We start from the raw sequence: 23,051 nt of genomic DNA, 5'->3' as shown, positions 1-23,051 counted from the left end.
AGATTTGAGCGCGTGAGTTCCAATCATTCGAGTCATTCAACAACTGAAACTCCTCAATGAGATTTTACTGAACAATGAATATTGCAGAGAGAATCAACCCAGCATCTTGAACATTTTTCAAATAAAGGACGTTTAAAGTCAGCGAAACGCTAGTGAAAAAATAATAATGCATCGAGAGACTCTTGCTCTTGAAATATATTTTTTTTGTGATGAAAATAACAAGTAGTACATGGAAACTTTTATAGAAATGATTCTGTAATAAACAAATGAATATCATATGAGTATTGTCACCACGCATAAGCTAAGAAATTATCCATTCTTATCCCAATTACATTAATAAGAAAATATAATTATCTGAAAAAAACAGCTGTTGCAAAAAGAAAACTCTACGTATGATCATCTTTCTCGAGAATAGAGTAACAGTTAATTATACTTTACTCAGAACGTTCGACGTTAACCATCCATTTTTTTCCACTGGAAAATCAAAGACATATACTTCATGTAAAAAACATCTGAAAACCGAAAAAGCATGGATTGTTTTTTTGGCTTGCAAAAAAGTGAACGACTTCTTAACAATTGTAACACTGAGCACTATCAACAGCCTCAATAGTCACATAATCCGAGATCCACCTGTTGTTCTGAATGGAGGCCGCATCGGCTGCATTCATATCTATATTTTCACATATCGAGTAAGGATCTGTCGTGGGATTTATGACGACTGTGGAACTCTTGAGGTTTTGTGACTCAACGAAATCTATATTTTCAAGTTGATTCACCGGGGCTTGGATATCGCCACAAGGCACGCCATTGGAGCCTTGAATTTCAGACTCAATAAAACTCATTTGAGAAGGCGGCGAAGGAGACGAGAATATCCGTTGCGTAACAATTGGCGCTGTATAGCAGTAAACGCTGGATGTCTGGTCAGACTTGATTTGCTCTCCTTCGTAGGAGGTTTTTTCCAGATTAAGCAAATTCTCCAATTTATAATTCATCCGAGACGTCTCTATTCTCGATCCTTCGGAGGCAGACCACTGTGGCCAATAGCAATCTACAGCATTATCTGGCACTGATAACTCCTGAGGCTGAAGATTTGCCCATTGTTCCAGCGCCTCAGATTCCTGGACATTAGTCACTCCTCCAGTGAATTCCCCACTCCCAGCGTAATCAGTTTTTATGTATTGAGGATATCTATCGTTTCCTGAATTGTCCTCTGGGATTGCAATATGGAATTCCTCGTAGGGGGACTCCTCCACGTTGCCCACCACATTTGCCTCGTAGAGAGTCTCCAGGGATTCTCTATTATGATGCATAGGATAGACAACTGGCCATTGATGATGATTCTGAACAGTCACACCCTCCAAGCCCTCGTCCTGATGGTACACCACTCCTACTCGTCCTATATCTTCAACCATATTTATATCGCACTCGTACTGCGGATGCGACTGCTGCTGATATTCACATTGATTGTCATTATTTCCACTGACATTGAAGTTGTAGTACTGGTCCTCAGGGTTTCCATAGTACAACAAATTCTCGTGGCTTTTTATAACCCCTAGAGGATGATGAACTTGATTCTGATTGTAGTAATCATTATCAACGATGTCTACTGTTTCGTTGTTGCTGTTGTTGCTGTTGTTGCTGTCGTTGTTGTTATTCTTATTATTTAGCATTGACGACGAGCTAGCCAGCCATTTCTGACAGTTTTCAATCACCTCAGTCGAAGCATTGCAATTAAATTCATAGTGCTCCACACGATGATCACCTATCATGATCGTTAAAATGATCGTTAAAAATAATTCATCTATGAATAATAATTTGTCTATAGGATCATAATTACCGTAGGCTCTGAGGATTTCGTTGCTATTGGCCAACCAATTGTTGTTGTGATGAGTAGGATCCATGAAGTTATCATTGATGTCAGAGTCAGCTGTCAAAGTGTCAGAATCATCGAATACCTCATTGTTCATTGTCGGTATGTCGTATGACTGTTCGTAGCTGACTAGTTGTTTCAAATTGACTCCTGCTGGTGCCTGAAGCATTTTTTTCAGTAATCTTGGACTTTCATACTGAATGAGGTGGCTGGGCTCAATCCCATTGTAATGTTTGTAATCAATCGCTGAAGTCTCGTGATGAGCAAAATCAGTGAATCTACGCCTTCTAGGAATGTCTATCTCGTTCCACTCGCATATTCTACGGGGATTTATTCTGAGATCAACGATTCCAGGACTCGTCGATCTCTCGGGATTTCCAACGGCATTAGTATGATAGCAGTAGTCGTCCTGGATTCCTCCTCCTAAGAATTGATTGAATTCCGGATAAATTGGTATTTGCGCTCGATTCTCTTCGCCATTCAAATCTCTTGTTGCTGTTTCCTCTTCTCCAGTGTTAATCACCTGAGGATGTCATTCGGTCATCATAAATTATTTCTCATTGATTGACTAGTCTAGTCATTGATTTTTCATTAATCAGACCACATTAATTGAAATTTATGGGGAAAAAGTGCCTCAAACACGCATTTCACACATTTTTTTGCATATTCATAACTCCAGATGGGATTCTATCAGTTGGAATTAGTCGGGGTTCATTAAATAAAAAGTGGGAAACTCATTCTCTCAAGAAAATAAGAGTCTAGTTGATAGTGAGTTGTTGAAGGAACAGAGAAAAATGAACTCCGAGTGATCTCAAGTTCTTAATTAATTATTTTTCTTAGCCTTATAGGCCTAGTACTACAGTATCTCGCTTGACTAGTGTATTTTTCTCTGCTTCTCTCTACTACTTGCCATTCAAGATAAATTATCAATTGAATATTAACTACAAAAGAGATTAAAAAAATGAAAAGATGCGAATAAAATAGAGATTTTATCTAATGCTTTCTGATTTCTCCAAAGTTTTTCTCTACATTCTAACCTCGAAAACGAAGACAATAACTTTTTCGTGAAACGCGGTGTTATTTACAAGTTTCAATAAATTATTGTCACGGTATTAAAAAAAGCTCGAGCACGATTTCACGGAATATGTAGTTTCTAATTCGTATATAAGGTTTCAACTGCCAATTTAAACCTTCGAACTCGATTCGCTCTCAGAGCACTTTCATCATCAATCGCATGAACAGAATTTTTGGCATTTGCTAAAAAGTTTAGTCTTCACCGGGAAAGTTGTGGAACTTCATAAGATTAATCAACATTTAATCAAGCCTCAAACTTCTTGTTGAGCGTGAGAGTCGAGATAGATTGAGGTGTTTCTGAAGAAATCTGCTCAAACGACTTCTCATTCAAATAAATAAGGGATTTTATCACATACCCAGCCAGGAGGTGGTTGAGAAACATTCACAGCGAATCGAATATCTTTATTAAATTCAGGACCGTAACTCGTTATGGGCTTTAGCTTTACCAATTTTCCTAATTGTTTGGTAGATTTTTTAACACGTTTTTTCCTAGTCTGATGCAGTTCCCGCAGTATCTTATTCACCTCGAGATCATTGCCCTCCCTCACAGCTTCGAGGACTTTTATCAGAAGATTTTTCTGTCAAAGATGAAATAAGATAGTGAATAGTTAAAGAGAGTCATCGTGTTATTTGAAAGAGGTTAAAATAGAAGAATACTGTACTCTTATATTGCCCGGAACTTTATATCGAATCGCCAGTGCTTGAAGCTGTTTGTACGAGAGTCCTTCGAGTTTCGTTGTTTCATTCATTGTTATCATTCGTCCATTTACTTACATGGGGTCCCAGAAACAATGATTTTTACGGAATCGATGGTTTTTATACTAATTGACCCAGCACTGAGTGCCTTTGACGCTTTTCCTATCGCGAATAAAAATTATGAGATCAGGATCGATTCCTGCCGAGAGGAAGAATCGATTCGCGACACCTCAGCGGCGAGCCTCATTACTAAATTTCTTCAGAAATTATTTCGTTAGAATTAAGAACAAAACAAGTACTTGCCTTTACAAACATCCGCTCTTTTGGAATTACTTTGTAACCCAGAAGACAATCGTTCCGAACGATTTCAATCTGAAATGCAATTTTAAGCGGTCCACTGATAATAACTATTCTGAAGACTACCGGAATTCTTGGGAATGCGTAAGGATTTCGTGAGATTGGCCAATTACTGATAGGACACATTTTAGGAGGGATATCTGACAATTCAAAAACTCTTCAATAAAATGTATTTGCTTTATTTATTATTTCAATAACGTATTTTTTAATCCAGTCATCTCCAAGGAATTCGCCAATTCACCTTTGAATTACGACTATTATATTCCTCTATAAAATTATTACATTATTTATGACCTCAAGTTCTCTATCACGATTATTATTTTTAAGATAAAAAATATCCAAGATTTCCAAAATTCCTCTTGAAAAGAAACAATTCAGAAAAATTCAATATTTCAATAGAAATAGTGTTATCCTCATTTAGAAATTCATAATTGGTACAAATGATTAATCGACGAAAGTAAATGTTGAACGATGTAGTATTATTTTCACTCCTCTTCTAATTTCTCTACCTCGAAATACCTTCAAATATTAATTAATAATTAATAACAGTCCAGAAGTGAAGAAGTCGAACAATTAATTAACGACTCGTTCAACCATCAACTCCATCAATTAGAAGCTGAAAGGCAGCCCATCTATAGGTATACCCTCTATAGAGAGATCCATCTGGATAATTAAATAATACAGAGAGTAATCCCCAGCAATGTATAATATAATGGATAATAGTTCAAAATGTAATGAAAACATTGGCTTTCACAGGAAGTTGTGCGCAAGATCATATATAAACGTCACAGCCTACAATGGACCGAAGGTTTATGCGTGAACTATCCACTCAGTATTTATGCAGTAGTGAATCGTTGCACACCAAGTACAAGTACATCATCTTCCTGGAAAAACAACTATTTGCCAAGATAAGTCATACATGAGTAGGTATTCTGGTCCTGAAAGATCATCTCTAAGATTGAAAAAATATCAAGTAGTCAGCGATGAAAGCAGTGCGAAAAGGTCGTGAAAAAAGTAAGTTTTCGGAATGTCAATAATCATGAAAAAAAATCCACATACGCACATACACATGACTGTACCCACTCGACAATAATTGCTCAGATGATTTGATAATCAAAAAGTTATTCAACGGAATAAGTTAGAATTATGAAATCCAACTGATGCTGAAAAAAATAAACTTGGGGTTAAAAATACAGGAGGGATTTGAGGAAATAGAAAATCAAATAGAGATGCCTGGATGCCTTTCAATTGGTAATTTTTTTTCTGTGTGAAAAATGACGACCTCAGATGGTGCGAAGAGGTGATTATTTAGTGAATTATCGGGGAGAGTGAGTGAGAGAAAGATGTCAAGATGTGGGAAAGGTGTAAGAGGAGTAAGTCAGAGGGACCCCCGTTTCTTCCCTCCAATTTTCCCCTCCAACCTGCAGTCTCCCGTTACCATAGTAACGGCAATGCCCGGGATACCAATGGAACCAACTGCGCCAAATCTCCACTCTGCAGTTCGATCATTTCATATTTTATTATTTTTGATAAACCGATGTAACGGGCCTACTTCCTTCTACAAATTTATATTATTTTCTAATGAATTGTACATCATGTGCGATCTGCAAAACAATACTTTCTGGTATTTTACTTATCAAATTCCTGCAGAGTGATCTTCCTGTATTTTGCTTACCAATGTAATCATTGTAATTCTCCGATTTTATTTTTTTGCAATTTATCATATTTGGATGGCTAACTTTGGGTTTGAGACTCGTTATATGACTCTTTAATTGGAGCATATCAACCTTTTTATTCGAAATTTCCCATCTTTGGGATCAGGAGGAACAATTTTCTGTAAAGCAATTAGAAAATTACGCTTTTCGAAAAATGTCTGTATGTACGTAAAACAATGATTGCTCAATTTCATTCAATCAAGGCTAAATAAATTTGATTCAGTGTTCTCTTGACCAAGTTCCCAGATAAAGACAATTACGTTATTCCTTTTTTTCAATTTACGGCCTTGCTATTTGTCCAATGTTGACCCAAGGTTGCTCCAAGGTTGGCTGAATATTGGTTCAATATTGGCCCGTGGTTCCCTCAATTAACTCCCGAATTTAATTGAATATATCTCAAAGGATTCATTTGGAAATTCCAAAAACGAAAGAATTCAACTAAAAAAAATATTTCCTCTTGGAATTGCGTCGTATTTTTTATTTTAGAATCAATTTTTAAATAAACAAAAACAAAATATACAAATGTACAAAAGCATATACAAATATTCCACTGGTGGATACCTAATATATACCTTTTGGACATCAATGCGATAAAATAAAAAAAAGTGTTCTCAAATCGGACAAAATGCAAAGATTCCTTTACCAAATTTTTTTTTATTGAAAAATACAGAGAAGGAACCGGATGGATAAAAATAAACAATATGTATACACTAGAAGCGCAGAAATGAACTCACAAATACCAATGGAATTAAAATGATTGTTGACTAGTCAACTGTTGGAGCATGCAAATCACACTTAATTCTACATTTTTGAGCATGGGAGCAACAAAAATCACGTATGAATCTGTTTCCTTCCACTTTGCCAACTATTGATTCGTCCCTTGGAGTTTCTGTAAATTTTCAGCCATTTCTGGAGGGAAATTGAGGTTGATTGTCCCCGAATTCGCGAGAGTAGTGTTGAGTAGCTTTCTCCAGATCTACACATAAATACATCCCCCGATGGTGGATGGACCCCACTCAAGATTTCTTCAGGACACACTCCTTCACTATTATTTCCGCACATAGATTATTTCTGTCTCTTTCTCTTGCTCTAGGTCGCTCTACACTGTTAGAAATTTTTGAAATTTGAGTAACGACTGCATGTGAACTGTCGACCTCATAAATTTTTATTTAAAAAATTTTAACTCTGTCTCATTCCGGAGAAATTAAATTCGAAATTTCTAAAATGGAAAATTTCAAAAGTACTTATCTAACAGTGTACCATCCCCTTTGATCCTAATTCTTTCTTTCTCGCCGCACGTTTCTGACGACATGAATCTATGAATAAATCCTATATTAATTACTTTTCTCTTCTATTTCACACGGGAGTGCCCCGAGAAAATTTATTCTTTGGTTTGTGTAAGTAGAAAAAAAAATGTACATAAGTAAATGGAATGGTGAATTTAGATTGTATAATAAATGGATAAAGTAGCTACTGGATGGTATGAGTTAATGTCTCGAGACGAGATGGTACAGTCTTGGCAGTTGTGGCTCGTTGGACTCTTGCAGAGGAGGAGCTTGAGGATGTGGCGGACGTTTTAGGGGGTTCCACTGCAGCAGCAAGTATTGCATTAGCTGGTCGTCACAGGCCCGAGGAATTAGCAACATTAGCCAAAACTACGAGGTTCACTAGGAAGGAAATTCAACTCATCTATCGTGGCTTCAAACAGGAATGTCCCACTGGTCTTGTTGATGAGGAGGGCTTCAAGCAGATATTCTCTCAGTTCTTCCCCCAGGGCGGTGAGTTTTTCGAGAGGCCCGCAGGCTAATTCTCTGAAAGCAGGTCAAATTTCATCCTAGTCTTTTACTTACCTGCTACCAAGCCAATTTAATACTATTTTACACAAGGTCGCATGCGGCTATAGTTACCAGCATTTATTTACCCAAAGCAATTGCATTTTTCTTCTCCCCTATTTTTCCCTCTATATCTCTAATTTAACAGAGCATATCGACATAGACATTTTTGCCGATACTTTATTTGAGATAAAAAAACTATAAGTTACAAAATATGTATTAATGAAAATATAAGTATCTACGTTGATTTTCAAATCTTTACTAAAAAGTCATTAAGCATTCAAGATGCAGCTCTCCTGATTTAAGAGAGATTCAGGAGAACATGTTGTGTCGGGTGCAATTTCGTTGAAAAATGGAATAACTATCCCATTGTCCATTATATTGTATACGAAATTCTATAAATTGATGATGATAATACTTGGCGTGCGGCTTTTTTTGCTCTTGATCTAGATGCCAGCCAGTACGCACACTATGTCTTCAATACGATGAAGCGAAAACCCTCTGGGAAAATCAGTTTTGAGGTGAGGACAAACGAGCCAATGATATTCACCAGAATAATAATCACTCGCATATTTGTTGCTTCCAGGAGTTCCTCTCGATTCTGTCAAAAGTATCCCGAGGATCTGTGGAGGAGAAACTCCAGTGGGTTTTCGGTCTTTACGACCTGGACGGTGATGGTTTAATAAGTAAAGAGGAAATGCTCGATGTAGTTGGATCCATATACGAAATGTTAGGTCGTTACACCCAACCACAAATCGCAGAGCCCCAGCTGGCAGCGAGAGAACACGTCGACCGTATTTTTCACGTAATTCACATAGTCACAAATATTAGTCGTCCCTTCTATTTTCAATGCTTTCATTCCTCTTCTTTTCCCCACAGCTCATGGATACGAACAAAGACGGGGTTGTCACAATCGAAGAGCTTGTCACGTGGTGTTCAAAGGACGAACAACTTCTCCAGAGTTTAGATACTCTCGACACAGTATTATGAAAATTTATGATTCAAATGTTGTGCGGTGGAAAAATGGAGAGAAGAGATTCTATTTATTATACATTCATTATAATCTTGTTATAAATCAATTTGAATTAACAGATGCATTGCCCATGCAATCGCACAAATTTTACTGTTCAGTACCTTTCTCATTCGATAACAATCAACCGTAGAATAATTACTGCAGAGTGAGAAGATTTAGAATTCATGAATTCATATCCGAGGAAATTTAATGAGAGCAAAATGCTGCATGGATAATTATTATTATGAAATTATGAATATTTAAATATAAATTTCAGTAGAAGTGCACCAAAAGAAAGGGCTTTCAGAACATCTGCGCATAAAACGTCGAGGAATGTTGATAATTAACAGTAAATATTGCTTTGGTCTCTTACTGAAAGCCACGATTACAATCAATCTCACTAGTATTATATAGATTTCAAATAATAATGGAAATCCAACAAATTTACAACTCGTTACCCTGACTTGTGCAGTCTTTTAGAAATCATGTAGGATTCCTATGAATTATTGCAGTAATTTTATTGGCATTGAGCCTGTGCTCAGTTCTTTCACTTCACTTTTTCTTCATATCAATTTGAACTTTGAGGATTCTCCGTTAAACTATTATTATATGGATAATTACTTGCACAACACAATAAAAAAATGTATGAGAACTTCTAATAAACAGATAATTTACTAAAATGTACAGAAGGTATTCCAGAAATAATTGAAATTTCATATATTGTGTCCAAATAAATTCGGAATAATCAATAGGCGGAATTGTCTGAACAATTTATCCCTTTTAGATTTTCAAATAATTTTTTTTATATATCGTTTGAAATGCACAAATGGCTATGTAGAGCTCTGTTTTTTCAGTGAACGGAGAAATTCTCTTTATCTACAGTTCACCAGTTTTGCAATGCCATGGCAATTACTATTATAATTATTCGGGAGTCGATAGAACAATTCCAGTTTATTATCATCTATTTATTTATTGCACACAGGATTCAATATTTGAGACATAGAAAAATGGATTTTATTTTTGAAATTCGGTGATATTTAGTAAAATTCAGTGACAACAGAAATTACTTCAATTTAAATGCATATTGAATGCAAATTCTGTGATATGCATTCAGCACTCATCTCATTCTTCTTACAAATTTAGTAAAAATTCGAAAAGTCAATCAACAAAATGGTTAAAATTCAATGGGTTCTCCTCGGATTTCCAAGGATATTACGGTATGGAATCTCGTCACCTGGAACCACCAAAAATATATAATTTTAATGATCAATTTTATTTCAGAATCAATGTGCAAACCAAATGGACACGATTCAAAATAGCCTTGAACACTCTATTTTACAATGATTTTATGAGTTGGGGATATGCCTGTGATATTATGATGGAGCCAATTTGTTGGTTTGTTGAAAATTTTACAGCAGTTTTAGGTCCAGTCAGTATATAATTATTATCAATCATTTCCAATCACTCCACTATCATTTTCCTGATAAATTGTCATGTGTACAATATTTGTTTATGAATTTTATTGATTGTTATTGCAGATATTGGTCATTATGGTGTCGACATTAAGTGTTGCTATTGTGTATATAGCGTATTATATCGGACTTCCCTACTGGTGGGAAAAAAGTCCTTTATCAACAATTCTCCTGTTACTGGTGGGGAATTGGTTGCTTATAAACGTTTGTTTTCATTATTATATGGGGGTCAATGTTCCGGCTGGGTACCCACCACAGGGTGGACTCATTCCTGAAGCAGTCAGCATTTGCAAAAAGTGTATAAAACCAAAACCACCGCGTACACATCATTGCTCTATTTGCAACAGATGCGTTTTAAAAATGGATCATCACTGTCGTATCCTTTATCATTCACAAACCCTATAAAAACTAGATCTATTCGTTGTTTATTTTATTTACTTACTTATCTATTTTTAGTTTGTCCATGTTTGTTAATGGGAGAAGATTTACGAGGGGAGAAAAATCTCAAATTATCGGATAATATTATGGGGTAATGATGTTATAAAGGGATTATATTCCTTAATCGATTGTTCTAATATTAATTGCTGACATTAGCATGGCTGAATAATTGTGTGGGACACAACAATCATCGGCATTTCTTTCAGTACATGGCCTTCACCGTCACTGGAATCGTGTTCATCATGATATTTGGAGTGGAAATAGCTTATAAGGATTTTTTTATCGACCAAGACATCGAACTCGATGGCCATCCAGTGCGGATCAACAACTCCGAAATCATTCACATGGTATTTGTCACCTCATCACTTCTCACCGACTCTTTTTCCCAATAAATATTTAATATTTTTATGTTCCAGACCGAATCAATGGATCACCTGAACTCGTCGGAACTAGCGGCAATTGCCCAGAAAGCTGTGGAAACTAGAGAAAAAGAGTGGCGTAGAAGAATGATTTTATTTGCAGCTCTCATTTGCGTTGCGACATTCGCTGCTTTGGGAGCCCTTTCCTGGTGGCATGCGGGTCTCATAACTAGGGGTGAAACAAGCATTGAAGCTAGAATTAACAGTACAGAATCAGCTAAATATAAAGCCCTGAATCGAGAGTACTGCAATCCTTATGACTTCGGCCCCAGGCGAAATTGGATTATTTTTCTGGGTCTCGAAGGGAGAAGTTGGAGGCACGTGTTATTTCCATCCACTCATGCACCTCGGGGCAATGGATTGACTTGGGAAACTGTTGATCATCGTTTTCCTTATTAAAGAGATACGACCGAGACTCCTTGATGATTTACCACGCATTTGTTCATGGCTGTCTCCTAGCCAATTTCTTATTTCGAATTTTATATGACTAGTCGATAAAATAGAGATTTAAGTGGAAAATGACTATTTTATGGATTACTTTCGTCCGAATTTAACTCGATTGTATGACCAATGAGAAAATTCGATTATTTTAGGGTTTCAATAAATTTTTTGTTGTCTCGGAACCGTCGACTTGGCGGACTTGGAGCTTTTTAGCCGCTTTACCTCTTCGTTGGAATCATAACCTCAAATTTTTAAGTGACACTAGTGACTAGTGTCAGTGGTGTGAGTGCTCCATGTTCCCTACTGCAAAGTTATTTGAGTGTTGAAGGAAACAACCAGCGATTAAACATATGAGTATTAATTTTTGTCAATTGAATGAAATCAATGACAATGAATACTCAAGTACGACATCCTTACGAGGGTCTCCTCCACAAATACACGAATGCAATGAAGGGTTGGCAGTACAGGTGGTTTACATTGAGCCCTGAAACTGGCGAGTTGCATTACTTTTTGAGTGAGTCAGAGAAAAATCAGAGGCCAAGATGCTCGATTTACTTGGCTGGAGCTGTCATAGCACCCAGTGACGAGGACTCCAACACCTTCACCGTCAACTCTGCAACTGGTAATTCACTTTGATAATTGGGGGAAGGGAATCTTCAGGAGCTTTTGGCTTTTCTGAAATTATTATAATCAATTAATTGCAGGTGACATGATAAAATTACGAGCAACTGATGCTCGAGCTCGACAGGAGTGGGTCGACAAATTAAGGGCAGTTACTGAAATGTACACTCGAGCTATCGCCAGCAGTCATCCACCCTTGCCACCACGAGAACATTCCGCCAACGCATCGAGACATCCAGTTGCCAAACTCGAAGTTCTTGATGCTTTTGCTAATTGTCGGGAACAGCTCAACAAAGTTGAAAAACAGACTCAAACCCTTTCCCAAACTATCGAGGGATCGATCTTCCATCTTGATCATGAACTTTTAGTCCTAAAAGCCACTGCTCATGCGACGTTGCACACATTGAATCAATGTTTGAACATTTTGTATCAATAATTGGGTGGATAAATTTTGTTTTGAGAATTTTCGCTGTCACGCACGAAAAAAATTTACAGCGTGACCTAGAGCATTCGGTACAAAACTACTGATTTATAGAACTTCTTTTGATTATTCTTGTGATTTTTTTTTATTGAAATCAAGCAAAAAAATCGTGACATAAATTATTTTACGCTTTTTTTCCATTTTTCTGCTACTTTGATTCACTAATTCGAATGGAAAAATAAAAATTTGTTGCATTCCTTGTATATTTGAAAAAGGTCAAAAAGCTGAATATTTTCGTAATATCAACAGAAAAAAAAAACATTGTGTATAGGATTTCTGGAAAAGCTCGGGAAAAACTCCTAACAAACGCATATTTTTAATCTAACTAGTTAAGGGAATAATCTTTTGTTGAATTTACGATTGATAGACTATTTAATAAAAAGAAAGTGTGTTAATAAAAATGGAAAGCCTTGAAAATAACTACAAAGAAGAAACAACATGGAGACGTGTAACATTTGAAAAATTCCATTCACCAGTTATTATGGAGTCAATGTCATGATTGGCCGGAAGAATTGGGTGAAGGTAAACGAGTCATTTAACTCATTGAAATTTGATGGTCAAATCAACACGTTATAGTGAAGACGTCTGTACTATATGTCAGTTGTGAATTTGAACTCGAGGAGGATCTCATCGAGTTTCTCCTTTTTTATGACTCATTACTCATGTGTATTTTTGTCCTCTCAAAAAACAACTAAGAGAAAATCTATATTAAACAATACATCCATAAACAAATGTGAAGTGATTGTGAAATTTTTTTTTTATAAAATACAATCGCCAATTTTGATTTGGATGATTTAAGCTACTGAAATCATGACGATTCCATTAATTTCCACTTGTAGGATAACAATAACTTTGAATATTGAAGAAAGCGATTCAGCGAGAGACGATAAAAAGACTTGTGGATTTCATTTAACGAGATCTAAATGGGATCCTTATCCCTGGATTGGACATGTTGAACCCGGAAGTATTGCTGATATAGCTGGATTGAAGTAAGTGTTGGAATAATTTTTGAAATCTCGTGGTTACAATCGTTTAAAACGAGTCAGCTTTGTGTCTCTCCTGTTTTTTAAACATTCATAATCACTGCATATGGATTTATCAATTCTATTTATCCATCATTGAATAAGAAATTAATTAAATAAAATTATTAATAAAATGATGATGTTCTTTAGACTTTGTTATTGTTTCTATAGAACTGGCGATTGCCTTTTACAAATAGATCAAGTGGACATTGTAGGTCTTCGAGTGCAAGAGATAGCATCATTAATCAGGAAAGAATCATCAGGAGGAGTGATAAATCTTCAGGTATGGCGTAGCGAAGGAAACGACAGCCAGACGAGAAAAAAATTGAATGGCACTGAAGGCGCAGCTCTCACAGGGCCACTTCCTATTTTAATCAGGAAGTTTTTAAAGGCTGTATCCGCGATTGTTAATATATTGGAGTGTCCAGTCTGTCTGGAAACTGCAGCATCTCCTATATCTCAATGTGTCCATGGGCACATATTGTGCTCCCCTTGTCGAACAAAAACATTTCGGTGTCCTGTATGTCGAGTACGATTGGGTCAGGGTAGATGTCTCATTGCTGATGAGATCCAACGGAGTATCAGAGAAGCTTTCGATGATGATCATAGCAAAATCCCTGTCAATGAATCAGTAAATATTCCACCTAATCACTCGTTGAAGCAAAAGTTATTCGGCGTTATTTCGTCAAAATCATATGACGAGCCTGAGAACTACATAAAGAAATACAAGTCGCAATTTTCACGGTTGTTTAGAGGTAGGTAAATATACTTTATATTTATCACATACTTTTCATCATTCTTTTTCATACAAATATTCAATATTTTGACAATTACCCAATTCTCTTCTTTCGGGATTTTCGAAGAAGTGAAAAATGCAATGAAAAACAATGGAAAATTATTTTCCATACCTGTCGTCCTACCGTTTTATGAACATATTAATATTAATATTTAATAAATTAATATTAATATTTTATTGAACCCTCAGGTGGATTCGATCGAGCAGTGTCAGCGGATAATTTAACGATAAATTTTGAAAATTTTATTGAAAAGGATAAAAGTCAGACTCATACAGCACAAGCGGCATTCAAAAGACTTGGAGAATTGACAAAAGCAGATCGGACTAAATCCGCGAGTACTGGTGAATTACGTGACAATAAAAGAGTCTTGAAAAATAATGAATCGAGTGGAGAACTCAAGACGTCGCAGTCAGGACAGTACCTGAATATCCCCATGACCCCGTCGTGGGGTGGATCCATGGAATCTCTACCCAGCAATAATCTCTTCGTATGTCCATTATTTATCCAGAGTGACTGCAGAGAACCATTGACTCAAGATCGACTTGCAGACCATCTGGCAATTGTACACAATTGCAAAAACCAAATGCATTTGTACGTCAGCAGTGCGACAATATCAGTATCTCCATCAACCGACTCTAATCCAATCTTTATCTTTCATCATGCTGGACAGCTTTTTATTTTTCAGGTAAAAATTCACAAGTTGAAACTGTTCTCAATTTACCAAATTAATTTACTTCAGGTGGATTAAATTAAGTATAATTTGATAAATATTTTTTTTTTAGATTACTTTTTTCTCGTTACGATTCTTACTCATAGATACTGACAATAAAACATTCAGACAAAAAATCTTTTAGTTATTATTCTATTTTTAATATTATTGATATGATTGTTACAAATTGTTTAGTACGAAAACGGAATGGCTTGGATGATGGGTACTGGAGAGACTCCCATGAAATGGCTTTTGAATGCATGGACATCTGATAAAAAAGAGTGGAAACTTCAGCGACAAGTATTGAGAACGAATGATGCAAATCTTCAGAAATATTCATCTCAGCAAGCACAACTTCCGGTGGACGCTATTGACTCTATTCGCATTGAAATAACTCAACTACAATCTGAGCAACTCTTATAAATGTCTTTCAACATTTCCACAATAATTAACTAACAGGAAAATTACAGTAATTTCATTTACACAACTGATTTATAAAAATGAAAAAATCCTGTTCTATTTATTGTATATAAATGAAAGAACAAGGAATCCAAACAGTCAGAATACAATACATTTAAAATAATAATTATTATGGTAAGGCACTGGGGCTTTATTATCAAAATTGGCATAATAACCAGACGTACACGTAAAGTCAATCGTTTACGATAAAATTAATAATAATTAAACCCTAAAATGGGCGGCTTGTATTTTCTAAACAACTTGTAAAACGAACGAAGGGAGATAAATTTCTCGTTAAAGTACAATAAAAAATAATCATAAAAGAATAATGGATAATGATCGAATAGTAAATAACGAGGCCTACTTCAATTGATTAATTTTCTTCAAAAGGACTTCCATGTAGGGTGCAAGCTGTTGATATGCCCCACTCTTCACTGCATCTCCAGCAAGCCGATCAAATGCATAATTCAGGATGGCCTGGGCATTTTCTCTCCCTGGAATTCTGATGGATAGATTGTACTCACGTCCATCATAGTTTGATGCAGATACTTGAGAAAGCATAGGCTTTTTTCCAGGGGGACAATGGGCATGCACTACTTGTTGAGATCCCAAGGGAAACTTTCGTTTCTTGCCAGGCATGGGAGCGATTGAATCTCCACTTTCCTGCTCCTCTTTATCTTTATCTCGTTTTGGACAACTGCAAACCCTCACGGGTAAAATTCTGCGCCCCAAAACCTGTCGTTGGTGGTTCTCCAACGTGAATACTAGCTCAGTTGGACGACGATTCATCCCAGATGAGCAACTGTTTTTGCAAAAAAACTGAAATCCCAGAGGTACGTAACGACAACCTGGTTGAGGTGTACCCAGTGGAACTGAGACAGACATATGTCCACTAATTTCCTCATAGATGCTGTCGAGGTGGGTGCAACGTACCACATGACGCAACACATGCTCTGCTATATTCTGATTTGATACACTATTTGTTGCCATATGATTGTGGCAACGCACCACTGGATCAGTCCGGTACTGATCCATGGAAAATACCATGGTTGTCCTCAACCAGAGACCGTCTACTGGAGGATCCCATTTAAATTTCAAGGGTAAAGTTTGTTCCATGTTAATGAACACTTTCCGCAGTTCCTGGGAGAACTAGAAATTTCATTCACAATGCATTAGATTTTTTTAATCACTCTCAAAAGCCGATAATGAAATAAAAAACTACTTGAAATATTTTTGTTTATGACTTTCATAGTGACAATTGTTTAATTAATATAATCAATTATGATTTTTAACTCACCACACAATTTTTTCCAGCTCCTTGACTATTTAGCAATAAATCAAAATTGAATTCCCCCGGGAATTCTTCCTTGATTGGAATGTTCATATTCATCTGCGTTGACAAGTGATACGGAATGTTACCCATTGTAGACATTTGGAAATTATTGACAATCGACCCTTGTCTCGTCAAGTCATACTTTCTTTCCACAAGTTCGTCCTCCTCGAGATTTGGCAAATTGTCAATGTCACTAAAAAATTCAACAATGAACAGTCAATTACCCGCGGACTCTGTGGATGACGTCTTGATAACCTCAAACCACAATTACATCTTGAGAAAAAAATCAAAGACAAACAGAAATGCAAATGAGGAATGGGAGGATAGGAATGGGTGAGATTTGATGAAAGCCACTTGAGGATGGATGACGACATCAATGCGAAGAGGAGATTAGGGCTTTTTGAATAAAGAGATAGCGTCTGTTTGACGCCACTTACACGTGCTTTTGAATTTCCTTGAAAACCCCCTCGTCATAAAGAGCTGATTCCTGGGATGAGCTAAGGACGGTGGGACCCATCCTTAGTGGATCCTGAAACTTCGTAATGGTGATAAATTACCCTTTTCCACAGAGAACAGAACAAGTCGCTCACACCACATCAAAAATCCTTCTTTCACTGAGAAACGTTTGCACTTTTCCCCCACTCCATAATACGAGAACATATAGCTACCGATACAAGCCGACGACAGCCGAACTTCAAATTCCATTTTACTAGCGAAATTCGAGCGAAATAAAAGCAGATTCAACATTTCGTAGTATTCAATATTTTATTGACGAACGCTTTATATTCATTTTCATTTTCCTTCGAGGAATCAATGAATAACTTAAAATATAAAAATGTAAAAAAGGAAAAGATAAGAAAATATACATCTTGCATGAATTACAAATGAAAACTAAACAGTTGAAAGAAAATAAAAGCTTAAATAAGTATCCATGTGTTTTTCTTTAGTACACAAATACTCCAATATCAGTTGACACTGTTGATTCATGATTGAAGTAAACCCTCCTTTACGAGTTGAGCCCGAATATCTGGCAATTTAATGTCATACATATTCCCATCAAAGCTGACAATTTGAACGTTGTAACTACCATTGGCTTCAAGAAGAGTCTCCAGCCTCGCTTGCACCTGTGGTGCAACGTCTCCTGTCGAGTCCATAAAATCATATACGCAGCAGACAGAACCAAAAGCCTCTGGCTTCAAGAAATCCCTCGTCATCTCTCTGATGTTCGTATACAAAACATCGGCTGAATTTCCAAAATCGAGGAAAAATATCATAGCTGACGTCTTTGTAGCTTCTGGAGTAATGCAACAGCCTCGGTACCAAGCCCCATCCTCGAAAAGAGCAATGCAGAGTTCATTAATACGTGGAATATAATGTCCGGTTGACTCGCTGTATTTCTTCATCATCTCTGGCATGACAGTCGTCATGTGGACGATCATCTCCCTGTCTTCAGGCCCGAATATGTACTTGCTTCCTGGACAGATGGTCTCGAGAAATAGACCGGGGACGGTTTCACCGACCTTCCCCAGCTTTCCAGGTTCCATGTCATTTAATGAAAAGTACGTGCGATTACTCATGAGAGCGATTGTCATCTCGTCGTGCTCCTTTGGAATCTCCTTATTATTATTATCCTCGCGCTCCCACGTTGGGGTCAAGTAGAGATTAATTTCATCGTTGAGACTTTCTCCACTTGTACTTTTCAGAATAACGTAGTCATCACCCTTGCTTGAGCTATGGAACTCGTAAACAAATGTTTCTTCATTCGTAACAGCTTTTGCCAAATGAGTGATGGCCTCTTCAGTTGGAGGAACTGATTTGATACCGTACAGCTTCACCTTCTTCACGCAACAGATCTCGTTCATCAGGAATTCTGGCATAACTCTCAATTTATCCAGTGTCGTCACCTGAATGTCACCATAATCAATGTAAAGCAGTTTAATCTCTTTGGAGTCCATGTCTGAAGAGATCACCATGGCCCTGTAAAAGTTATCATCCACGAACTGAGCTAGAACGTACTCAGCAACTTGCGGGTATGATTTCAGTGATGGAGAAGTCAGCGCAGATTTAGCTACATCCTGTACTAATTGAGCATGTCTCTCGATTTCCTCTGATTCAAGACTTCGGACGAAAATCACACTGGGGCTGCGATAGGATTGGATCATCACGATGGTATTATGCTTTAACTCAACTCGTTGAACAATCTTTTTTGTAGTTAATGATGAGTCCTCCGCTTGTCCCACTAATTCTGGAATTGTTGCCTGACCTGCACATGCTAACTGTACAGGCGCCTCTGGCATTAAAGGTACAGCGACTTCAGATGGTCTTTCCTTCCATGGAGCCCATTCGGTCAACAGCAATCCTCTCGTTATGGTGGACTTGTCATCTCTCATGGCCACTTCCACAGTCCTAGCATCAGAATTTGTGCTGTCAGAGGTCTTGATTGCCGTCACTTTCAAATCAATCATACTTCCAGTCTCGAGGGAAGGCAGGGAATTATCCGAACCAGAACTTATTGTGACTGAGAGAATACAGACATCATTGTATTCAGGAGCAAGCGGGATAATCTTCTCCGTAGAAGTGATGACGATGCCTTCATCGAGAGAGGCAATTTCTATAGCTTCCGGTTGGCATTTCAAGACATAACCACGTACCCAGTACTCATCCATGGGTTTTTTTACAGCAACGAGGTCGTCAACATGTGGTTGATAATCCACGTAACCTGGAGCTCTTCCCTCACAATTTTCTTTGAATGGAACAAAGAGACTCTCCAATAACTCGTTAATGGCCTCGCAATTCAGAACGATTCGCACTGTCTTATTGTCAATTACATGGGCAATTACTGCAACAAGCTTCATGCCTGCAGTCAGTGAATCCAAAACGCTTGGAGGTTTCCTGGAGGTGCAGGTCTCTGCTTCCTTTTTCTCTTGCTCGGTGGCTGATGATACTGCTTCAACCACTAGCTCTGCAACTGGAGTTTTTTTCGCTTCCAACAGTTCCACATTAATAACTTCAGAGTTATTCACTATCTCTACATTAATCTGTTTCACTGATATCATAGAATCAATCTCCAGGCTTTCATTGACATATTTCTGTGGCAGTCTAATGATCTGTGAAAATCTCGGAGGCTCTGCCAAGCTCCCAATAGCTCTGAAGAAGTTCCCAGAGTCTGTCAGCTCTTCGATTGTCCCCCAATCAATGTAATCAACCATTAGAGGATTCAATGACAGCAGAAGACCTCGATGCCAGATATTATCGTAGATCACTCCATAGATTGACCCAACCATTGGCTTATTAACTACCTGACATTGTTGGATGCTTTCGTTGAGTTTCTCCATGAGTTGAGTAAGTTTCTCAGAGTCTTCCATCTTTTGGACGAGGAATAATTTTCCAGGTTCCTTCACAGAAGTGATCTGCACTTCGGTGAAACTCGAGGAGGACAGGAAATTAGCAGCTGGTGAATGAATCCTCATGTCAGTAATATCCACGACAGTTTCTGTCGCAGAAGTGTTTATTATTGGAGTTGATGGAGTTGCTTTGACGTCCAGACCTTGATTTGACATCAGATTTTCAATCTGAGGAGGTGAATCCTGGTGAAGAGTTTTCGTTGGTTGTGGCATGACAAATGGAGTTGGCTTTACAGCAGGTGTTGGTGTGCCAGGAGGTGGTGCAGTTGGGAGTGATTCTGCAGTCACAGGAGTTGCTGAAGTTGCAAATGTCTTCGGCGTTACCGGTGGTGTAATAATACCAGATGGTATGCTCTGAGATCTTTCGAGGACCCCAACTTTCACTGAATTTGGCTCCATCACTGATTTAGGACGTCGAAGAGTTGTCCTGCCCTGCTTTTCCTCTACTTTGCTTTCAATTCTGGTCGGTTCTGGCTGGCTAAGTACCTTCGGCGACTTCACCTCGACATTTGCTCGAGAAACTACTGAATCTTTTGCCTCTGGCTCTTCGGCAGACTGACGTTGTTGAAAGCTGGCACCAACTAGAGGGGGAATTTTCGCACAGACTGCCTGATGTTTTGGCCAATCACCAGTTTGACAGGCTCGACTGCAGTAAAATCCCTCACACATTGAACAGCACAATGTGGCATGTCTCGAGCAATACATACATTTTCCAAAAGACCCTTTGCAATCATCTGATCCAAATTCATAAATCCCTGCACATCGTTTCTCGTAGACTTTTCCAATATCCTCAATGATCCTCGCTCGAGGCTCTGAAATATTGTACGATGTATATCCCCTGCCCATTGTTATGTGTCTGCGTCCTGCAGCGTCGAGAGTCATAGATCCTCTCGTCCATAGGGCATTTGTGTCTGGATAGTTGATCCTTTCGTAAGGATATTGGATGAAATGTGGAGGCAGCACTGGATAGGCTGGAGGAATGTGATAGTGATGAGGAGAAAATTTGTTGCGGAGCAAATCAACTGGTGACCCATGACCCGGATATTGAGAATACGTTACACTGCTCCTGGGAATAATTGGAGGGGCCACTGGACACAGTTCTTCTGATATTTGTGGGGGCTCGTGCTCCTCGCGCTGCCCTGAATCATGTCTTCGACGAAACTGCACTTTCAAATACAACGGGGGCTGTCCGTCCAGCGATGTAATTGCATTCTCAGCTTCAGCGTATGTACCGTATGAAATAAATGCAAACTGCCCCTCGCTGCGAGCCATTATCGCCTTCACAGGACCGTATTCTTTGAAGATCTTCTTAATTCCATCCTATTTTTTTTAATAGAGAGAATACTTTCGCTGAGTAAATTTGATAAATAAAGAAAAATGCATATTTTTCAAATGCAAATATTCATTGATTATTCAATATTTTACTTTTACTAGTAGGGAGTAAATTTATCTGGAAAAAGTAACTTTGATTCGAGTTTAGTGAAGAGAATTTGTTTTTTTGTAAAAATAAATTACCGCTACAAATTTTCATGACAATTCCAATATTTTTCTTGAGTTTAATCTCTTTGTTACTGATTGCATTTATTGATAAATCGATATAGTATTTCATCCACCTGATTTAATTCAACCGGCAAGTTGGTGACAAACAAGGAGTAATCCTCTTCGGATCTGTGGAAAAAAAAAAAATATTTAAAAATGAATAGAAAACAAGGCATTTATCACCTCCAATGAATATCCGAGAGTATAACCAAGTGAAACAGGAGATGAAAGAGTTCATTCGGAAGTAAACATTTCTTTTTTCCCTCAGAACTACACGCACTCGAAAAAAAAAGCAAAAAATGTGCCTCACCGTCCGGTGTTTCTGCTCGATGCCGGCATTTTTGTGCTGCGTACGTCACCGGAATTTTCTGTCTTATTGCCCAATTTTGATTTTGATAAGAAGCCAAATTGCTGTAACAATTACAGATAAAGCGAAAATTTTCATCAACACGTGGTCACACAGCAGAAAAAATTGCAACCCGATATCCAGGTTTTGTGGAATGCAAGATGTAGTTTTCCACGAAACGTTGAGCATTTTTATTTGGAACAATTATAAATACATTATTGTTTTTTTAATTCACTATCTTCGTTATATTGTATTTATCGATGAGTGTATAATTACCGATGAAGGTGGACAACATCCGCACAACTCGCCTTGATAAAGGGAACTGACAATAGACAAAGGATTTCGTCGACTTGGGCCGGTGAAAATGGCGGTAACTGGATCGTAAGGAATGTTTATATCAAAACAAGAGACTATTTATACTCAATTCCAGCGAGAAATTTCCCTGTCTCAGTAATCACGCGTAAAAGCGGTCGGAAAAAAATGAAGAATAATTAATAAAAAGATTTCTCCCTGTCGAATCTGTGGAACGTTGTGAATTTTTGAATGTCCTAGGCATTCACTTCCGTCTGTAACCGGAGGTGACGCATCTCATATGTTTGAAAAGAGTAATTTTATCGTGGAAATTGAAGAAATGAAAATATTTCCCGATTATTCATTTTATATCACGATAGCCAAGATAATCCATTATAAAAGACTCTTTTTATCGCTCCACTTTTTTTTATTCGATAATACAGCGCGGGAATATTCGAAAAACTGAAGATTATAATTTTTCCTTTGTGTTTTTTTCCTCTTCCAGCAACTGCCGCCCTCTATCGTCCCTACAAGTAAGCATGGGCAGTCCTATGTAATTTTATGGACTATGGATTATGGAGGGCGATGAGCGCGATATACCCATTGACTAGCCGCTGTACGATACGAGAATAAAAATGGATCAAACTCTCGGTAAAAAATCCAAAATCGAGAGGATAAACATCGGAATTGGTCGTGGGGCGTGTAAAGAAAAACCTCTAGAAA

The 23,051-nt window shown here is 37.6% G+C and overlaps 7 protein-coding genes across 9 annotated transcripts; 4 read left to right on the top strand and 3 right to left on the bottom strand.

The window, feature by feature from the left end:
* Positions 1-232: 232 nt before the first annotated feature.
* On the bottom strand, positions 233-4,045 carry LOC105262743 (uncharacterized). Of its 2 annotated transcripts, XM_011298479.1 has the most exons (5): positions 3,944-4,045; positions 3,607-3,802; positions 3,301-3,522; positions 1,838-2,393; positions 233-1,762 (listed from the first exon to the last, which is right to left on the bottom strand). In XM_011298479.1, exons 2-5 carry the CDS (start codon positions 3,700-3,702, stop codon positions 570-572), a joined length of 2,067 nt encoding a protein of 688 aa, XP_011296781.1. In that variant the 5' UTR covers positions 3,703-3,802; positions 3,944-4,045; the 3' UTR covers positions 233-569. The 2 variants fall into 2 exon arrangements, with proteins under 2 accessions (XP_011296781.1, XP_011296780.1); XM_011298478.1 differs by lacking the exon at positions 3,944-4,045 and having other exon boundaries at positions 3,607-3,836.
* A 770-nt stretch (positions 4,046-4,815) lies between these two features.
* LOC105262742 (Kv channel-interacting protein 2) lies at positions 4,816-9,283 on the top strand. 2 transcript variants are annotated; one of them, XM_011298477.1, is made up of 5 exons: positions 4,816-5,011; positions 7,293-7,490; positions 7,995-8,065; positions 8,131-8,349; positions 8,424-9,283. In XM_011298477.1, exons 1-5 carry the CDS (start codon positions 4,981-4,983, stop codon positions 8,532-8,534), a joined length of 630 nt encoding a protein of 209 aa, XP_011296779.1. In that variant the 5' UTR covers positions 4,816-4,980; the 3' UTR covers positions 8,535-9,283. The 2 variants fall into 2 exon arrangements, with proteins under 2 accessions (XP_011296779.1, XP_011296778.1); XM_011298476.1 differs by having other exon boundaries at positions 7,260-7,490.
* A 198-nt stretch (positions 9,284-9,481) lies between these two features.
* On the top strand, positions 9,482-11,702 carry LOC105262740 (probable palmitoyltransferase ZDHHC16). Its single transcript, XM_011298474.1, has 5 exons — positions 9,482-9,773; positions 9,838-9,985; positions 10,095-10,404; positions 10,623-10,813; positions 10,883-11,702. The coding sequence occupies exons 1-5, from the start codon at positions 9,727-9,729 to the stop codon at positions 11,282-11,284; spliced, it is 1,098 nt and encodes a 365-aa protein (XP_011296776.1). The 5' UTR covers positions 9,482-9,726; the 3' UTR covers positions 11,285-11,702.
* On the top strand, positions 11,574-12,509 carry LOC105262741 (oxysterol-binding protein-related protein 11). Its single transcript, XM_011298475.1, has 2 exons — positions 11,574-11,948; positions 12,031-12,509. Exons 1-2 carry the CDS (start codon positions 11,702-11,704, stop codon positions 12,381-12,383), a joined length of 600 nt encoding a protein of 199 aa, XP_011296777.1. The 5' UTR covers positions 11,574-11,701; the 3' UTR covers positions 12,384-12,509.
* A 64-nt stretch (positions 12,510-12,573) lies between these two features.
* Positions 12,574-15,738, top strand: LOC105262738 (uncharacterized). The gene is made up of 4 exons (XM_011298472.1): positions 12,574-13,417; positions 13,622-14,205; positions 14,436-14,932; positions 15,152-15,738. Exons 1-4 carry the CDS (start codon positions 13,239-13,241, stop codon positions 15,377-15,379), a joined length of 1,488 nt encoding a protein of 495 aa, XP_011296774.1. The 5' UTR covers positions 12,574-13,238; the 3' UTR covers positions 15,380-15,738.
* LOC105262739 (cellular tumor antigen p53) lies at positions 15,540-17,379 on the bottom strand. Its single transcript, XM_011298473.1, has 3 exons — positions 17,186-17,379; positions 16,713-16,941; positions 15,540-16,564 (listed from the first exon to the last, which is right to left on the bottom strand). The coding sequence occupies exons 1-3, from the start codon at positions 17,263-17,265 to the stop codon at positions 15,776-15,778; spliced, it is 1,098 nt and encodes a 365-aa protein (XP_011296775.1). The 5' UTR covers positions 17,266-17,379; the 3' UTR covers positions 15,540-15,775.
* A 198-nt stretch (positions 17,380-17,577) lies between these two features.
* On the bottom strand, positions 17,578-22,447 carry LOC105262737 (uncharacterized). The gene is made up of 4 exons (XM_011298470.1): positions 22,314-22,447; positions 22,002-22,102; positions 21,766-21,820; positions 17,578-21,472 (listed from the first exon to the last, which is right to left on the bottom strand). Exons 2-4 carry the CDS (start codon positions 22,028-22,030, stop codon positions 17,732-17,734), a joined length of 3,825 nt encoding a protein of 1,274 aa, XP_011296772.1. The 5' UTR covers positions 22,031-22,102; positions 22,314-22,447; the 3' UTR covers positions 17,578-17,731.
* Positions 22,448-23,051: the final 604 nt, after the last annotated feature.

The sequence above is a fragment of the Fopius arisanus genome, unplaced genomic scaffold (assembly GCF_000806365.1).
Source record: "Fopius arisanus strain USDA-PBARC FA_bdor unplaced genomic scaffold, ASM80636v1 scaffold00011, whole genome shotgun sequence".
In the NCBI taxonomy this organism is placed as follows: domain Eukaryota; kingdom Metazoa; phylum Arthropoda; class Insecta; order Hymenoptera; family Braconidae; genus Fopius; species Fopius arisanus.
This window is presented reverse-complemented; position numbering and strand designations above follow the sequence as displayed.

What these genes read in the sequence shown, in the direction of transcription:
- LOC105262743 (XM_011298479.1), bottom strand. Translation starts at nt 3,702, where the DNA reads ATGATAACAATGAATGAAACAACGAAACTCGAAGGACTCTCGTACAAA. An exon ending in AAGTTCCGGGCAATATAAGA is followed by an intron (nt 3,523 to 3,606) that starts GTACAGTATTCT and finishes CATCTTTGACAG; the next exon opens with AAAAATCTTCTGATAAAAGT. An exon ending in CGAAATCCTCAGAGCCTACG is followed by an intron (nt 1,763 to 1,837) that starts GTAATTATGATC and finishes CGATCATGATAG; the next exon opens with GTGATCATCGTGTGGAGCAC.
- LOC105262742 (XM_011298476.1), top strand. Translation starts at nt 4,981, where the DNA reads ATGAAAGCAGTGCGAAAAGGTCGTGAAAAAA. An exon ending in TCAGTTCTTCCCCCAGGGCG is followed by an intron (nt 7,491 to 7,994) that starts GTGAGTTTTTCG and finishes CTCTTGATCTAG; the next exon opens with ATGCCAGCCAGTACGCACAC. An exon ending in CTGGGAAAATCAGTTTTGAG is followed by an intron (nt 8,066 to 8,130) that starts GTGAGGACAAAC and finishes TGTTGCTTCCAG; the next exon opens with GAGTTCCTCTCGATTCTGTC.
- LOC105262740 (XM_011298474.1), top strand. Translation starts at nt 9,727, where the DNA reads ATGGTTAAAATTCAATGGGTTCTCCTCGGATTTCCAAGGATATTACG. An exon ending in GGATTTCCAAGGATATTACG is followed by an intron (nt 9,774 to 9,837) that starts GTATGGAATCTC and finishes ATTTTATTTCAG; the next exon opens with AATCAATGTGCAAACCAAAT. An exon ending in AAAAATGGATCATCACTGTC is followed by an intron (nt 10,405 to 10,622) that starts GTATCCTTTATC and finishes TGCTGACATTAG; the next exon opens with CATGGCTGAATAATTGTGTG.
- LOC105262741 (XM_011298475.1), top strand. Translation starts at nt 11,702, where the DNA reads ATGAAATCAATGACAATGAATACTCAAGTACGACATCCTTACGAGGGT. An exon ending in CACCGTCAACTCTGCAACTG is followed by an intron (nt 11,949 to 12,030) that starts GTAATTCACTTT and finishes AATTAATTGCAG; the next exon opens with GTGACATGATAAAATTACGA.
- LOC105262738 (XM_011298472.1), top strand. Translation starts at nt 13,239, where the DNA reads ATGACGATTCCATTAATTTCCACTTGTAGGATAACAATAACTTTGAAT. An exon ending in ATTTTCACGGTTGTTTAGAG is followed by an intron (nt 14,206 to 14,435) that starts GTAGGTAAATAT and finishes TTGAACCCTCAG; the next exon opens with GTGGATTCGATCGAGCAGTG. An exon ending in GACAGCTTTTTATTTTTCAG is followed by an intron (nt 14,933 to 15,151) that starts GTAAAAATTCAC and finishes CAAATTGTTTAG; the next exon opens with TACGAAAACGGAATGGCTTG.
- LOC105262739 (XM_011298473.1), bottom strand. Translation starts at nt 17,265, where the DNA reads ATGGGTCCCACCGTCCTTAGCTCATCCCAGGAATCAGCTCTTTATGAC. An exon ending in AAGGAAATTCAAAAGCACGT is followed by an intron (nt 16,942 to 17,185) that starts GTAAGTGGCGTC and finishes TGAATTTTTTAG; the next exon opens with TGACATTGACAATTTGCCAA. An exon ending in GAGCTGGAAAAAATTGTGTG is followed by an intron (nt 16,565 to 16,712) that starts GTGAGTTAAAAA and finishes TGAAATTTCTAG; the next exon opens with TTCTCCCAGGAACTGCGGAA.
- LOC105262737 (XM_011298470.1), bottom strand. Translation starts at nt 22,030, where the DNA reads ATGCCGGCATCGAGCAGAAACACCGGACG. An exon ending in TCGAGCAGAAACACCGGACG is followed by an intron (nt 21,821 to 22,001) that starts GTGAGGCACATT and finishes TTTTTTCCACAG; the next exon opens with ATCCGAAGAGGATTACTCCT. An exon ending in TGCCGGTTGAATTAAATCAG is followed by an intron (nt 21,473 to 21,765) that starts GTGGATGAAATA and finishes TAAAAAAAATAG; the next exon opens with GATGGAATTAAGAAGATCTT.